General features: G+C 33.4%; 1 protein-coding gene across 50 annotated transcripts in view; it reads right to left on the reverse strand.

The window, feature by feature from the left end:
* Nucleotides 1-3,181: 3,181 nt before the first annotated feature.
* Nucleotides 3,182-18,315, reverse strand: part of Sap47 (Synapse-associated protein 47kD) — a 343,435-nt gene continuing 328,301 nt past the window's right edge. For 24 of the 50 annotated variants that reach the window (XM_067117722.1, XM_067117702.1, XM_067117712.1 and 21 more), the window contains 2 exons: nt 18,081-18,128; nt 3,182-6,579 (listed from right to left, as the gene is read on the reverse strand). In XM_067117722.1, coding sequence (XP_066973823.1) covers nt 6,434-6,579; nt 18,081-18,128 — 194 coding nt within the window. In that variant the 3' untranslated portion in view covers nt 3,182-6,433. Of the gene's footprint in view, nt 6,580-14,006; nt 14,054-18,080; nt 18,129-18,315 lie in introns of all 50 variants that reach the window. The other 26 variants (XM_067117730.1, XM_067117709.1, XM_067117725.1 and 23 more) reach the window with 2 other exon arrangements.

The following is an 18,315-nucleotide window of genomic DNA, read 5'->3' on the forward strand; positions in this document are numbered from 1 at the left end:
ATGAGTTTAAATAAAGAAATTGTCTAATGTTATTGCCTTATTGCTAATTATCACTTTGTCAAACAAGAAAAAACAGCATGGCAATTACAGCATAGCCTAGTGATCTACTCCTAACTTCTTCCCTTGCAAGAGGCCTACTGGCTTCCAATTCAAACAAATATAAGCTAACCCAGTAAAATTTTAAGGAACTTTTCACCGGTCTTAAAATTAAGTACATAGCTTGAGTGGTGTTTTGATGATTGAAAATGCATAGTCGAACACAGTATCCGGAGCAATCTTGGACAGACCAGAGTGTAATGGGAAATATGGCCAACATACGCTGGTGTCACATGTGTGAGTGTGATTTAGAGCCGAGGCAGTTGCTGTAGGACAGGAGATGGAGCCCTCCTGCCCTGAATCCTTTGTATTCTATCACTCTGCCAACAAGCATTATTCTGGCTGAGACCAACTATAAGAGAACTCTTTGCAATTGGTTGGTCTGTCTTAATTGGTCTGCCTTATGAAGCCGTGGGGGAAACATGAGAGAGTAACACCTTTTAGGACGAACAGTGGCTACGCTATCAAAAATAGCGCTGCAAAACACTAAGATGAAAAATCATAAGATTAAAATTAAATTAAATTGCCTCTAAGACCAACAATCCAACCAGAATTAGTACTCAACTTAGATGGTGAGAAAACCTCGGTGGAAGACATGATGAGCTGCCAAAAGGAAAATACGATCACACACAGAACAAGGTGTTAACACGATCGGTGCTAAAACTGGAAAGACGTGTCAGTCTCATGATGACGCCTACTTGGCGGTCGGGTGAGTATTCTGGGTTACAAGTGTGTAACAGCTCATCCAATTTGGGTCTTTGAGAATTGAGAAGTCTATTGGATGAAGGCCTGTGGAAGCGTAATAGCTCACCCCTGGTATATATCAACATCTGTTTGAGATGATCGAACTGGAGGTAGTAACTCCAGCATTCTACATAGCTTTTTTCTCTGGTATATATAGCATTCTTATACCTAGAAATGTGCTAATTGGACCAATTTCACTGGCTGACACAGGTCTTCCCCCAGAAATAGATTTTTCCTATGTCAAAATCCCTTTATAAGGTGGCTACCAAAAGCTTAACATGGCTAGGCTAGGTAAAAGATCATGCTTACAAATAACATTAGCTTAGCCTTATAAATAATACAAAAAATTATGAGCATGCCAGCAGATTGAAAACATGTAGTTGTTAATGTCAGAGACATAATCCACCAAAAATCTCTCAAAGCTGAAACAATCCACTGGTTAGGCTAGCTAATTGTTGTTATTTCAATGAAAATAAGAAGCAAAGTTTCACTCCTTTTTAAAATAACTCTACTTACCTTCATGGTAGAGGTCAAGGATTGTGTCCTGAACTTAATCAAGACATTTTAATTTTCACTTCGTAGCTCCATGTTAGGATCTCAAGGCTTCAAACCTTGCTAGCACACAACTGCTCTTGATGCAAGTTTTCATTCTTTTTAGTTAGCAAAGAGCATTCACAGTATGATGGTCAAAATCACCATATCCAGAGTAGGTATTCTCAATCAGGAGTTTTAAAGAAAAAACTTAAACTATTACCCACTTGGGTAATAGTTACATTTACATTTATAATTACATTAAATAAGTAAAGAGAGGGAGTTTACATTAAAGATATGTCTCTTGGCTTTCAGCTACCATGTACATACTCAACTTTGCTTAAAACTACTGCAAATGAGAAATCCTACAACTGCCCAACTACCTTCAGTTATAGTCACAAACGATATCTAAAACATGAAAGATAAAATACTGGTAATTAAAAGATCTCAGCTCAAAGTCTTCCAGAATAGGGGGATCAATTCTAAATTATAATTCAATGAAAAAATAACCTTTTGTTTTGAACAAGCATCATAATAAATAATTAAACAATAGATTCATGCTTGAATAACTGGTTCAAGTACTTAACCCTATATAATATTCATATAATATACATTCAATATCAGAATAAATTTATTTTTAATACTACCTTTATTTCCTTCTGAGGAATGAATACTGTGCTCTCTTGCCTTTCAGGCAGCTTTAAGCCAGAACATTTTAGTTTTCATCAGGAGCACAGTAAATCTCTCCAGCCAAGTGCTTTTAGAGAACTAAGCATTTATGGTTTCTAAATTCATAAATGCACTTGTTAATGCATTCAGAAAATGAGGAAGATTATAAACTGGTGAAACAAGCAGCTGCCAAATTACTTTCAGTGTGCTGTCCTATTCAATGTCAAAATGTTTATCTTGACATCAGAAGGAATATTCTTCAGATTTGGCAAGACTGTTGGAACTTGGTAGGGTCAAGTAAAATTAAGGCGGATCATTAGTGTGATAGACTAAGATGGAAGTACTGTACACAAACATGCCTTGGAGGTGAAAGAGCTATTTTCCAATTGACTATTGGTCACATACACTCATGCTATCTGTATTTTTTTTTTTTTTGTAATATTTTTGTTTTATTCTCAATAAGTTTGCCACTGCCATATCAAGATGATTGCTTGGTTCCCGTGCTTGCAAGACATTTTGCTAACCAAATGACAGCTTTGGGGATTTTCAGTGTCACTTCATGTGGAGTGGCGATAAGGATTCCAGGTGCACCCTCTCTTTGATTCTTGAAAGGGAGGTGAAGTACAGTATTATTGTAGTGGTAGTTTTACATTTCTTTTATTTACTTTCACAGTATGATGGGCCTTTGCATGTGCTAACTTTTGTAGTTATAAATTTAATCATTATTGTATGTTTTTTCTATTTTTCTAGTTTAATATAGTTTTGAACCCTTAAGGATTTTTCCTTTTATTCTTTTATTTACAGTTTTAATTGAATTATTTGTTTGATGTCATTGATATTTGTTGCCTTGGCAAGAGAAATTGCAATCAGTGGGACTGTTTTTGGGCAACAAAGATATACACAGTTCCCAGCTTCTAATTGAAGCTTAAAGTTTATCTGAAGCCATAAACTTAATTGAGAGAAACTAATAATATTATTAGTAGTTTTAACTTATGAACCACTAAATAATTTTGTGTAAATATTTATAATGGTCACAATTAGAAATAATGCTCGGTATCAATGCTTTAATAATGGTAACAATTAGAAATAATACTTGGTATCAATGCTTAACATAATATGGAAAGGAAAATAATATACAAAATACTTAATCCATTTTACTGGGCACAGGTACCATAGTATAACATACTTAAGGGACAACATTTCTACATCACATGGCAGAAAGCCTCTGCCAAACAATGAACAAACATACATACAAACAAACCATCACACAACATCCTTCTAGCTACATCGTTGAGGCACACCTTACATACCAGCACACAACAGACGAAGTGATGTAGCATGCTGGCAAAGGTGCGGTCACTCTCAGCTTCTTCAAATTTTGATAACAGTTTATATTTACCATTGCCAAGGTGACTTTCTGCCTATTTTCAAATACTTTGCCATGGATATTATGATGGAAAGTGGTAAGAGCTTTGCAGTGGTGTACACCTGGTTCTGCAATTCATGCAGTGTTAAGAGCTGCATTTGGTAGTGATAAAACAAGACTGCAGAGCCTAACATTATCCTGAGATGAAAATATACTACTCTTTCATGACTATGGATTTACTGAAACATCACTGCTAACAATATCTGAAGAAGCCGATAGAGGGTTCAGCTTTAGGCGTTGTTTATTTCATAACAAAGATTCTATATAATCTGTGCCCACAAAATCCCAAGGAAGCAATACACCTCGACACATATCAGGCAAAACCCTTGATATGATAACAAAAAGTGAGAGAAACTTTCATAAACATGAGTGATGAAAATCACCGAGTCTGAAACCCTCTTGAGTGACCTTTGGTCCAGTGTTAAGACTAAATTTGCCCTTGCTGTTAGGTTAGAGCACTTTTAATCAAACAAGTGAAGTTTTCTCAAGATAACTTCTGCAGTAGCCCTTCAAAGGGATTGTTTTTTTTCTGGATGAAAACATTTGCTGCATACACCATGTATACTGAAGATCTCATTCACACATGTTGGTGATGTCAAATAAAGCTAACTGAAAGAGCCAATTATAAATATTTGTTAACATTGTTAATCTCTTTTAATGTGGTATATATCAAGAAAATACCCTTGATTAAAAACTATCAATGCAAAATCCTTAATAAATAATAAGTGTATATATTATATTTGTATGTATATGTATGTGTATATGTATGTATATATATACACTTTTCAATATATATATACAGTTTAACACTATGACTTTAAAATAAAATAATTGCTAAAGTTATAAAAAGAAAACTGCAATACAAAGGTCACAGGTAAACTAAACTTGAAAAAAATATATTAACCTACTTTATGAACATGATAACCCACACAGACACACATTTAGTAATGAAATCAGAATTAAACATGATAATTAAAATGTCTTCATAACCACCTTTTTCAACTCTTAATCAAGTAGTTAAGTCTCTTCATCTCACCAAGTGCTAAATACTTTTAGAACTGTGTGCTTGTGCAAGTGTATATGAGTGTATTGACAGGTATGTATGTCTGTATGTATGCACACTGAATTAAGCAATTTCCTGCTTCATGCATATCCTTGATAACATGACCAATACCACATAAGATAGTAATAAGTTTCCTTTGACATAGGCCTTTCAGCCAACCCTGACATAAAGAAAATGTTTTTATGTATTGTGGCTTCAGTTGAATGCCACCTTTGAACTTACCACCAATAAGAAAGCTCTAAAAGTCCTTTTATACAAAGCAGACCCTAGCTGCTGCTACTGCTGCCATATGTGGCTAATTTTCAACTTGGCAGCTGAAGAGATTCCTATGGAACTACCTGGAATTCTCTGATACATCCCACGATACATCTGGGTTCTTAAACTACACCAGAAAATACACCGTATTTAACAATGGTCATATAAATTCATTTATCAAGTATATGGAGTCTGAAACATTAAATGAATCATGGAATCAAAATAGCAAATGAATACTACAAATTGCATAATATGCAAGGTAAAGATGTAAAAGCTACCTGTGATACTTTACCTAAGCTGCAATACACTGCCGACCTTTGATAGCATTTAAAAGAGAGATATGGTTTAGAATAAATATTGCCATTGCAGAAACACAGTTACTCTTAATAAGGGAAATAAATCAGAATTTCAAAGCAAACTGACAAGGCCACATTTTTATGGTATTTTTTTACATTCCACAAAATACGAAGGCAAAATAACCAAGTGAAGAAAAATAGGTCTGTTATATCAATGAGACTTAAAATACTGTACTGTACTGATTTCTTGGAAACTATATCAAAACAAAATTCTGCAGCACAGTGTCAGCGTAAAAATTCAACAAGCCATAAAATCTCTTAATTACAATTCCATTTTCTTCTGAGTTCTGGGTACGGCACACTTTCTGTTAGTACAGTGGACGTAATATTGTTGAAAAGAGAATAGGCTGTGTGGCTTCATGAAAACTCATATGCACATAACTATTTTATATTGTGCCATAAACCTGCAACAAGTTTAAACTTTATCTAGTTACTAGCAAACAATAACATTTCATTATTTCTATTCATACATTTTCTCAATATTCTTTATACTATGAAAAATTCACCATGAATACACTCGGTCTCTCTGGCTTTTAGGTCCAGTAGTTATAAAGCAGCCATACTCAGACTGTCATAAATGTCCTGTGTGAGTATCAATGCCTTATGTAAACCCAGAGAGAGGAGAGAGACAATGGCTACTCAACTTTTTGGTGGGCTCACTGGCCATTTACCATCTGTACAACAGCAAAAGTAAACCGTCAAAATAAAAAGCCATAAAAATAATTTTTTGGCTAACATATGGTTTCTGAAACTATTTCCAAATGCAAAGCACTTAGCAGAGTTGCAGAGTCCAATCAAGACTCTATATTAATAAATAAAAATAAAGTGGCCAATTATTAACTACATGGAAGATATATCAGTCATAGTCAAAAGTATTCTATTTTCTAAATTTGTTCATGACTGTATTCAGAACTTTTTTATGTTATTCTTATAGCATGTACTGATAGTTTAAAGAACTCATTTTAAACCATTACAAGGCAATCCTAGTTTCCATATATGAAGTTATTCCTTTTCTTAATCCTACACATTTTATACATTTGTAAATAATAAGACTGAGTACATGGTGATTCATAATAATTCTCAAACTGGATATTTTTGAATACAGTAGTTGTATGATTCAAAAATAGTTTTTATATTATGAAAATTACTGGTATATTACAGAACTGGAAAAGACATCTGTAATGCCCTTAAGTTCAATAAAGGCAAGTTATAAAAAAAATTTTTCAATATATAAGATTTAAATATAATTAACTGGGATAAGTATGGTGGGGTATATTTTTGCATGGGTGTTGATTATCGCAGGTCTCCTGAGTCCTCGTCATCAATCATATTTTGAATTTCTTCTTCCCATTTTTCGTTGTCCTTCCCAGCTCCGCCTACAACTTCATATTCGCCCAAATCTCCAAGTTCTTCACGCAGCTCCTTTTCCCAGTCCTCCTCTGGCACAACAACAAATAACGTAACGTCAAGGACAATGGCTCATTAATCCCCCACTCTAGGCTCACATGTGACAATAGATGAAAATTATGCAACCTCTATAAGTAAACTAAACCAATGTGGAGTAGTACTGCTGTATTTTACTTACTGTATCTGGAATGTCACAAAAAGGTGCTTATCAAATTTTCTTTCACAGCTTATTAGTAAAGAATTGCAAATACCCTACAAAGTATGTACAGTACTGGGAATAATTGAAGCTAAGAATGTTAAAAACACAGATTATCACAGTACTAGATTATAAAAAGTCAAAGGTTAAGGTAACTTTCAGCTCACTGTTTTGATAAAACACCTCAAGATAATTTTAGTATTGGGAGCATAACCCAAGGTAAGGAATTCCATAAACAAATAAAACTTTCTTTAACACTGACATAGTGGCAGCTTCAGAAGCTATGACATTGTACTATTAAAATAAACTTTAATTATTCCATAACTAAAAAATTCTTTACTCTTAACCACATTTTTCTCTGAGAAGTTATTCATCACAAAAAAAGTGAAATAATTTGTTTTAGTTTGACAAATAGCAAGTAAACCAAGGAATTTAAAGACAGTGCCGCAATAATTTTCTTAATGCTACTCAGAGGCACCCTTTCCCTTAAACAGAACAACTGTCACGAATCTAATACTTATTCCAAAATGGCAATACAGCATCCTTTTAAAATTCTGTTATTCTTTTTCTTAAATGAACAATCAGAGCAACAAACAATTTTCTGCCCCAACATTAGACCAGTGGCACTGTAATCCTGAGGCACAATTGCCAGATTTTTTATAAAGTTTAATAAAACAAACTAAGGAAAGTCCATACCATACAACTAATATATAATATAACTTTGTATGGTAAGTTTTCTCAATATCAGTAATGTAAATAAATCTGCAAATATAAACCAACATTTCTCAATAGCAATACCGTACTCCAGTGGCATTTTTCCATGACTACTAAAATTTAGAATGGGCTCAATTATATTAACAATTGTAAACATCACTATGTGTATTACTAGTGAAAGAGAAAAGATAAATTCTGTGGGAATGGCACTTTGACCAAACAAAATTATGCGACATGACAGGGCAACCAATGAGCTATAAGTTGAATGAATACACAAAAGGATAACGAATTGAGTCACCAGATGATAAACAGGAATTTTTGGAAAGACTTTGGAATGCCACGACAATAATTCCCCAGGGTTTCTTAGTTGTACAAAAGTTGGTTTTGATATTGTGATGGGAATACCATATACAGGTATTGGATAACAAACCTGGAGGAGAAGCAGTAGAGGAATTATGCAACAATGTTTAATGTTTAAGAATCTTTAAACATTAACTTGTTACAGTGGAAATGCTGAAACACAGACTGATTTTATTAATAAAAGTACATGTGACATAAATAATGTCACTTGCTATATGTAATAGGCAAGGCATGCCCAACACTACACAGTCTTTCAAGAGCAGTGTTGACTGTGAAGGAATAAAGATGAAAAAAAGTGTCAAGAATTTCCAAAAAAGTAGAAACTGAAAAATATGTAAAACAAAGTACAGAGATAAAGTGGCAGCAAATGTAGCCTAAAAATGACAGGTGGAAAACACTGAAAGAAGCCTACCAAATTCAGTCAAAGTAGCAGGTGATGTAACTTCAAGGATGGGATACAGTGGTATTATTATAATTTACTGGAGGAAGTTACAAAGAAAGGTTAGAGAGCTGCTTGAAGAGGAGAACTCAAAATGTGGGTGGCAAAGGCAAGAAAGATATAGCAAGAATGAAATCATAATCTCAGCACAACAAAGGGAGAAGGAAAATTCAGGTCAGTGAAATAGATTAAGAGGGGAAAAGTGTAAAAAGAGCAATATATAAAATCTTGCAAAAGAGAATTTAAATTTGGAAAGAAAGAAATATCAGAAAAAATTAGGCAATACAATACATATCTTGAAAATATACATTTAGAAAATTATTACAGGTAAGATCATACTGACATGATGGAAGAGACCAATAAAAAATGTGATATCTGAAAAGATTACTAGAACTTTTGGAACTATATTGAATATGAAGCATTTCTGCTAAAAGCAGTAGGAGAACTAGTTGTGTTAACCATATTACATGTGAACCATATAAAGGAAGAAATGAGATCACAAGAATGGAGAACATGGTGTTAACAATAAAGTAAGAGGAAATGTTGAGGAAAAATACTTAAAACTGACAATTATCAGTTCAGATTCGTGCCTGAGAAAGATACAGCTGAATCATCTTTATAATGAGGAAACTACAAAGACATACCACTTTAAACAAAAGATTGCAGCCCTTTTGCACAATGCAGTATCAGGACATGCAATCAGACAGCCATTACAAAAGCAGAGGATTCCAGAAAACCTCCTCCAGTTCAGAAAAGTTACTGCCCCATAACAAAAAGATCCAGAATGAATACAACAGCAGCCATATAAGAAGAATGTTGATGCCCATTAAGGATCAGCAGTAAGTCCTAACTGTTCACCTAATAGGGGAAGCTATAGGTGTGCAGAAATGGAAGCCCATCGGAAGAATAAATTGTTGAAATGTTTAAAAGATGGAAAGAGTGGAACTGGAAGGGTTGAAAATTAATTAATGGAAAAGTAAAGTTATGGTAACCAGAAAGAAATAAAGGGAGACGACAGTTAGGAAAAAGACTACATGAATGCTCCAAGAGATGTGTAGGGTTAAATGCAATACTGTATGTCAAATGTCATGGATGTCACAAGAAGATTCTAAATATTGCAAAATGCATATGGATTGGTCAACTCTAGGTGACTCATACATATAAGAAGAGCAAAAAGGGATTACAAGGAGTTGCACCATGTTATAGGGAAACAACAGGCCTCAGAAAAGCTAGTAGAATTTTGTTATATTGAGAACACTGGATTGTGAAGAAGGTATTGAGGGGCAGTAAGAAAGCATTGCACTGTCCTTGATGAAAAACAAATAAATAGTCGTGTGAATATGAAAATTTGAAAGCAAAAATTTATGCAATAAAAATCAGTAAGATTTTACAGGCGGCTATGGTGGTTAGATATTATAAATGAAGATGTTAAGGAGAGATGCAGTGCCAAGCAGCCATGAAACAGACTTGAGACCTCAAAGGTGGAATCATTTGGACCATGATGAGAAGGGGCAGGAAGCAGTAACTTATTCAGAGCAGCAGCAGCAGCAAATATGGAAATACCAATAGGAACTCCCAACAAATAACTGAAAAAGCACATCAGTGAAGGTCAAAACCAACTGGGAATTCAGGCAGATAACACACAAGAGAAAGCTAATGGAAAAAGCTCATTTCAAATTTATCCCCATTAAGGGGGTCTGACAATGTTGTTGATGATGATACCTATAGATTAAAATTTCTAGCAACCAAATCTCATGCCTTTGTTAGTATTAAATAAATCAGTCATTATAATCAACAGGACTTTTAAATCAGTCATTATAATCAACAGGAACATTTCCAAGTTAAACTTTCCCCTACTGTACTTGGCTACATAAACCAGAAAGGAGTCGCACCACTTTTTGTTTTTTTGTGTGCTTTCAGCTTACTATGCATTTTATGTACATCCTTTTTCCTGGACTTTCTGGGACTTCATTTCAGCCTTCATTATGTTATTTCCATACTTACAACTTTCCTCTCAGCTTTTCATCAAAAGCCCATACCGTCTACATCTTAAGAGATCTTGGACTATCTTCCAGCTACTTGACAAATTTCTCAGCAACTTTTTCATATAACCTTCCCAACAGTACCAGTAATTTTCTTAACATTTTACAATCACTCTTCATATAGATATCTTTTATTTTCTTTAAGTGCTAATATCTATATGAATCTTAATTTTTTGCCTAATTTACTACTACGGTACTACTTATACTGAGCAGTAGTCTGATCATCTCTTTCCACTTCATCTAGGAAAGTTCTACACTTTCTTGGTGCCCACTCAATTCCTGCTTCACAATTTAGTGTCCTAATGGTAAGAGAAGTGTTCTAGCTTTTATGAAGGTGTGTCCTTCTACCACACATTAAATCATCTAACCCCCTGTTATTTTCTCTGGCATGAATCCAAGATGAGAAATGTTATTTCAAACACTTCTCAGCATTTCCTCTATCTATCACTTGCTTTTAAAACTTTCATAGAATGCTCCAGGGATCTTATTTTTATATACTTTTTTTTACATTACAATGCATCAAATTTTGTTTTGTATAATGTTTTACTATATTTTTTACCTCTTCTGGTAACATCTCTTCCTTGCTCAGATTTTTATGTCTTATACTATTCTGCATATCAGTGACTGGTTCCCCAGACTACCTTCAGAAATTGCTTATTATTCCTTAGAAGATCAGAGAATTGCTAACTGTTTCTTAAGGTCTTAGGGCTTGCTCGTTTTTCATGTACTCAAAGATTTCTAACTTGTTCAGAAATCACATCTATTACTGGTTCATCTATTACTGGTTCATATGTCAAGTCAACATTCTCCAATACATGGTCTTTCTATTCATTCAATGGATCTTCCAAAATACTACCTACACTGGTGAATAAACTTGAAAAATACAATGTGAACACACTAGTTTTAAAGGGTGGTCCATCAGTAGATGCAACATGTCACTCAGAAACATAAAAATGCATATTTATACAAAGTATGAGATTAAAAAAAGCCAGTGAGAACATTTGTAGTCACCAAGAGCGAATCAATTTACTATGAAGCCTCATATATTAATATAAAAAGACCTTTCTGTCAATTTTTTTTAACTTTGAGTACTGTGATATAATACATAATCTTGAGTACTGTGATAAAATAAATAATACAACTTTTTCAATACCTTTGTAAAACAGCAGTACTACTACCCACACTTATGAACTTCACTTCATACCAAATATTTAAAAATGTGAATAGAGTTAATTTCCCACCGTACATTTTCCTTCACAGTTGTCTAAAATATATCAAAAGGTATGTAAGAAACTAAAATGTGGGGAATGCATTGAATACTGTCAACAAAATATATGTTATATACATTTACATATCTTTTTTGTATAAAAATATAGCTATCAAAGTATTTAAAAAAAATTTTTCTGAATAAACTAACAAACTACATTCATTACATTAAAAAAAGCTAGCAAAGTTAACATTCTGAATGTAATCAAGTTTACAGTCAGCAATATCTTGCACTGTGAGCCAAGAGTGAGGAACAGGTGAATTAGGACAGAAGCTTGTGTGTAACTTTAGTGATTACCAAACTGGAACATACAAACCTGTGACTGTGCTCATAGAAAAGCATGAGAGGTGTAAGTAAGTGTCTGTTATATGTACCTCCAGCCACAGGTTAGCATTTACAGTAATCAAGATTTTCCTGAAATTGAAAAAGCATATAGACAGAATAACAACTGACCCAACAATATTTAAAATAAAGGATCTGAAAAGTCTTAAATACACTATGTTCCAGTTTGATCTTCATTCTAATATATAACTGTGCAGTGAGAACATATATTAAATAATGAAGTAACCAATCACATAATCATGGGTGAAATTCAGTGGCTAAATACAAGGCAGGAAGATTAAAATGCTTTAGTGGAGGATTTTGGCAATTTTCCCATTATGAGAACATCTTCACTTGGTGTGACCTGTGAATGTTTAGATGTAAAATAGACCTTTTACTCTTGTTGAACATATACCTTCAGGTATATTCATCAGTGTGAGAAGATGTGTAAATAAGTAGTATTCAGAAAGTAATCATTCTGGGTTAAATGTATTAGCCCTTATCTGAACTCAAAGCTAATGAGCAAATTATATTTATAGTTGAACTAAAATCAGTACAGATGCATCTAGCTAATCTTGGGGCTTTGCAAGTTTTACTTGTTTAAAGTTAAAAAATATTCCTATAAGCTTTGTAATTTTTAAAAGAACTAAATGTTTGTACAGTACAAAACCATTTCTTCATGACAGAAATAATGACTCCTTTTACGGTCTATGGAGATTAGCAAAAAGGAAATGTATTTGAAAACATAAAACACTACAGTATTTTTACTGAAATCTCATACAAGCATTGAAAAATCTGACCCATCCTATGTTCATAGTTGTATAATATTATGATTATATTTCCACCACCTTCCTAGCAGCCTACTTAAAAACCATTTCATTAAGTATTTTGGTTGTGAACCAAAAATCATAATACTTCATCTGTTCTCGGAAAAGTTCCTTCCTGCATCATAAAGTCACTATGTGGGAATTATGTTTAACATACTTACGTCAGGGGAAGGGTTGACAATGGAGGATAGTAATGGTTCTTAAATTCAGGACAATAATATGTAAAGCATTTGGCAACTCCATGTCAGTCTCTGGGAGCTAAATAACGTTTTACTGGGGCACTTGTACAAAGTATTTGTTTGTAACTGAAAGACACTTACAAATTTAATACTTACTGAGTATTGATAACAAAATGTTTAGCAAGATGCAAGTGCTTAGTTAAAATTCAGATGCATGATTCTAAATAAAAATAAATTATAGACTGCTCACAAATGACACAAAAGCCATCTATTTCATGCAATGTTATTAAGTAAACACCTCATCAAAAATCTTACTGGCTTTATATTAACTACTTGTTAATAGAAAGGTATCAGATGTTTGATGAGGCATGGGGAAATATATCTACCAGTCTTCTAAATACATAAAAATCTTACTCCATTTTCACCATTCATTCATTCTGAAGTAAAATTTATAGAATACAAAAGCAAGACCTACCAACTATAGCATCCCTTATGAATATGAAAAGCCCAATTAAATTTTTCTTCATGGAAAACAAGAAAGAAGACAGCCCTTATTGATGTTCACCCTCTATCATGCTAATGCAACACTAAGTATCAAAGTATCTATAGTTTGAAAAAGAAACATCTACATGCTGCTCTCTCGCATACAAAAACCAAGAGGTGCCAGTAGGACAAAAAGGAGGATCGAGCGAGCAGTCTCGACTCTTAGGACCGCGGAGGGCTGGCTGAAATGAGACAACAACGACGACACTGTTATCAACCCTACACTTCTTCACCTAAGAGGATCTATAAGGTGGAGGAAAGCATCAGGTTCAGGTAATCTGCTGAGAGATTATGTATGATCAACAATTAAAAATAGCTTTTACAATGATTCAGTTCAATGATAAATCAATTGTTATACATATACTGTAATGAATTAAGGAGCTCCTGATGGATTAACCCTTAACAAATAATTATTAGCACAGCAATAACCACTGGATCCTTTAAGACTAATTTAGAGTAGAGCAGTGGGAAGAAGGCCACATACACTCTCAGTCATTTCCCTAAAACTGAGCTCCTCCAAAGGGTGACATCCACTGCCTACACGCACACCTGAGTAGTCACTCATACTGACCCCATGAGGCGGAGCAGCCCTCATCAAAGGAAGTGTTAGAGTTTAACCTACAAACATACAGAAAATACAGTGTTAGACAAGCTAATCTATTAAGTTGGAGTACTGTACAGTTAAGGTCTTTGTTTATAGGAATAACTTGGTCGCGATATTGGTTAGAGAATAAAAGATTAGTAGTGTTTCAACTTACATTTTTGTATGACAGGCTTTGCAGAAAATTCAACACCTTATTTTTTATATAAGAATACAGGCACGAGAACAGTACAGTAGTAACAAACAACATTTCTGACGATGATAAAGCAGCACATCCATCAATTTTCAAATTATGAAAAATTTCATTAAAAAAAAATTCAATTAAGAGTTTTCTGGTACTGTTAACAATACAGGTATATATTAAGTAATGGATACAAATGAGATGCGAAAGCTCACCAGTTCAGAATGACAAGAAAAATTTACTTTCATTATATTTATGTAGATATTCTTTTATACAGTATGTACATTGTTCTATACAGTCTGCAAGTAAATGTAGAGTAAGAATAGTTTAATGAACTGGATATACTTAAGACACTGAGCAAAGACGAATTTTTTGTTGAAGTATAACATTAAAAGTAATCTGGAAGTTAATGTTATCAGCATTTCAATTCTGACAGGGAAAAGTAGCTAAAATAATAGTGATAATGTTAATAATACATAGTGATTAAAACTGAAGCTGATTAAAACTGAAGCAGAGGCACAAGAAACTAAAATCATACATTTTCCCCCTAGTTAGTTACATATGTTGAAGAAAAGGTTAGTTAGAACAGAAGAACCAAATGCTGAAGAAGCTTTGAAGGTAATTATAAGTAAAACAAAGACTCCAAAGAGATGAAATTTGTGAGGTTGGATATTATTGTTGGATTATTTCAGTGTAAAAGTGAAGAATGGGTGTTGATCACACAGTTATAACTATGAAAACTGTTAAAATTACTGCTTTTAAGGTTATGCACAACAAGGTACAGTGAAAAGTGTAACAACCAAAAAATACAGTTGTGGTAAAAGTAGAATGTGATGAAATGATAACAGCATCCAGACATGAAGTCTACAGAAAAGCTGCTCCAGTGGAATAGATGAAGTGTTGAAAAATAGCCTTAATGTACCCATAAAAAAAATTTGATTGTAGGCCACAAATTGCCTCAGTATAAGTACTCTAGCATGCTGCTCATTAAAGCTTGGGTGCATCAGCAAGAAAAGGCACTAAATCTATACTGTAGTCTCTATAACCCTCCTACTCTGTATTCTCTATCTCAAAATTTTCCTACTTAGCCAATTAAGGGATCAATGGGGCAATGGACTGCTTTAATCTTTTCTGTGGCTAGCCTGTCTCCATGGGTGAGGTATGTTTTCTCCATCACCTTATAATCTGCCTCAAGAATGGTTTGGGCTGAACAATACAAAGACCTACACCGTAAAGACCAATATTTTCAAACCAAAGTTTCTGGTATTTACTTGAAACTTTTTGATAGGAAATACACTGCACAAGTTACCAAGTGTTCTGCATTTTAAGTAAATAAAAACCCCAGAAGAACCCAGTCACCTAGGTTCTTGCAAGCACAAAGACTAAAGGTTCAAGATGACTACAACAATGAAGATATGACAAATGTTACTGCAGGAATATTGTATTCTGAAAATGCAAAAATGTATTTAAAAATGTACAACTATACTTTAAATGATCAAAATTAATTTATCAATTTTAATCAAGCAGATAAACTAGCATAGCTGTACATTTATATTTTATTAGAATGACAATAGCACAAACAAAGGGCATAATGAAAGTGACAAAGGACAACAAAAAAATTATCATAATTGTTAATAATCCTTAAAATTATTATACCTTAGCCTAGCCATCAGTTCCCTAGTGTCACACTCTTACAATACCAGTCATTCATAGCCATTATGGAACATTTTCATCAGCAAACATGCGAACTGCCTGGCTGCAGTCATCAAAAGCTAATCTACTATGTACCTTAACTTTCAGTGAACCTTATAATCCAACATTCATGTTTTCCTACATAAGCTCCCTTGAAACTTTAATCCTAAAAGTTCTTCATACTTCTGATGTACAGTTAGGTAAGAACTGCCTTTGAAGGCTATAAAAGCTAGCAAGTTTTTTCCAACCTTGAAACAATCACATTAGGTAACTAAACGGCAAATGGTTTCAACACTAAGTACTGTCATGAATGCAAATAATGTATAGAAATCATGGAAGGCTGAAATTCATCCTAAATCTATATCGGTAATATTTTGCAATATTGTACAAACATCTAGAGCCAGATATGATACACTAATAATTATCTAGTACAGTATATCCTTATTATAATGTATTAATCATATCCTACAACAGTCAAATTTCAGGTGGATCATAGTTACAGATATTTGGAAAATCTTACAGGAACTTGATTCATCATCAAAAATATCCAATAACAATGAAAGATTTTCCATATTTCCCTTGCATAGCACTTTTCTTGGAGAGGAACTAAATACCCCAGTGACCAACTATATAGTATTTTGGTATACAAATGTGGTGCATCATACTAGTATATTATTCTTGACTGTATGTAATATTTTCTTTCTTCCTTCTTTCTCTAATATTTCCCTACTAAATTATGCCTTTATATTCTATTACTCTAAGTTTTAACTTTATATATGGATTTCTTACAATAACAATCAGTGTATTCCCTTTAACTCTAAACAAAATATAGGTAAAAGTATTGCCTAATAGATAAAATGAAATAGCCTTTTTGGGGGGATAAGGAGAGAGTGAACATGTACAGGAACTCCTTTGGTATGAAAATTATGATCACGATTATTTTCAGAGCTTATAAACTTGCCAAACATTAAAACAACTTCATAAGTATTAGTATTACCTGGAATGGCTACTGTAGAAAGACTCCAAACACTTTTATCTATTGTAAGTCTATATTAATGGTTTACCTCCTAATAAACAAAGTGCTGCTTTAATCATCATCAAATAAATTCATCGTTCTGTTATAAGTAAAGTGCAGTATTCATGAGAAAAATGCATTTTCCCCAGCAATCTGCAAAAAGTAAATCCTCTTAACAGTTAGCATATGATACACAATAAATTCCATTTCTCAAGAATTAACGTCAACTCAAAATACACTTGTGAGTAAATCAGAAAAGTCTCATAGCTTAAAGAGCTATTACCAGGGGAAGGTGACTCAATTTTCAGACAGTATAGATAGTCTGCATGTGACTCAACCTATATGTCAAGAGGTACTGTATTTATTATTTACTGTATTGTTATGAGATGTCAGGGAACTTAATTTTATTTCATATCAACCATGTACATAATAATGCTTTAATCACGTACTTTTCATTATACTATTAACAAACAACAATTAAGCACAGTTGTTGCTTTACTAATGTACTATTAATTATGCTGTATATGAAAACACCTGATTAAATGGTATGCTGCATACACTCAGTTATGATGTGCTGGTGCTCTTAATAGATCTTAAATATCTCATTGACTCATGAAATAAAATAAGAGGATATTTACTTAATGTAGATTACCTTTTTTTGACAAACAACTAGTCACCATTAAAAGAAAAACACCTGAGCATGTTAGTACAATATTATATTAAACCCTTTTATTCAAAACAAAGGACCAACTGACAAGGCTCAATACTACACAATGGACAGCACTGCCTACTGTAATTAAAAATATGTAGTACTTGAAACCTTAAAATTTTTCTGTACTCACATTTACAGTTTTAAAGGCATGCCAAAAGGAAATCCTTGTTGAAAATTTCAAGCAATTTCTTCAAGGATTAACTTGGTGTGATTTTATCACAGCTGGTATGGTACATTAATATTCAAAACAATGATAGTATGGTTTATCATAAAAATACTTTACTTCTAAAACTTAGACCGCAGTACATGAGGTCTCTTAACCATAGAAAAAAATAACTCAAAAGGTGCTAGCCCATTAAAACACTTGGTCCTTTATTAATATTTTTGGGGAGCAAAATTCATGTCAATAGTTAATGAATCCAGTCTGACTACAATAGGACAGACCTTCTTCTTCAACAAAGTTAAAGCATGTAGATCTGTAGATTGCCTGATCTGTAAATAGAGGCAGCAACTCACTTGAACACAAAATTCAAAAAATGCTCATCAATAAATGAATACCTTACACAATATTACTTCTAGCTGCATTGTGATGAGGTAAAAAGTAATAAAAATCCATAAACATGCCTATGCTTGTTTTTTGCAATACACAGGTGATTTCATCGTTTTGAACTAATAAACG

Source organism: Macrobrachium rosenbergii, chromosome 15 (genome assembly GCF_040412425.1).
Source record: "Macrobrachium rosenbergii isolate ZJJX-2024 chromosome 15, ASM4041242v1, whole genome shotgun sequence".
Taxonomy (NCBI): domain Eukaryota; kingdom Metazoa; phylum Arthropoda; class Malacostraca; order Decapoda; family Palaemonidae; genus Macrobrachium; species Macrobrachium rosenbergii.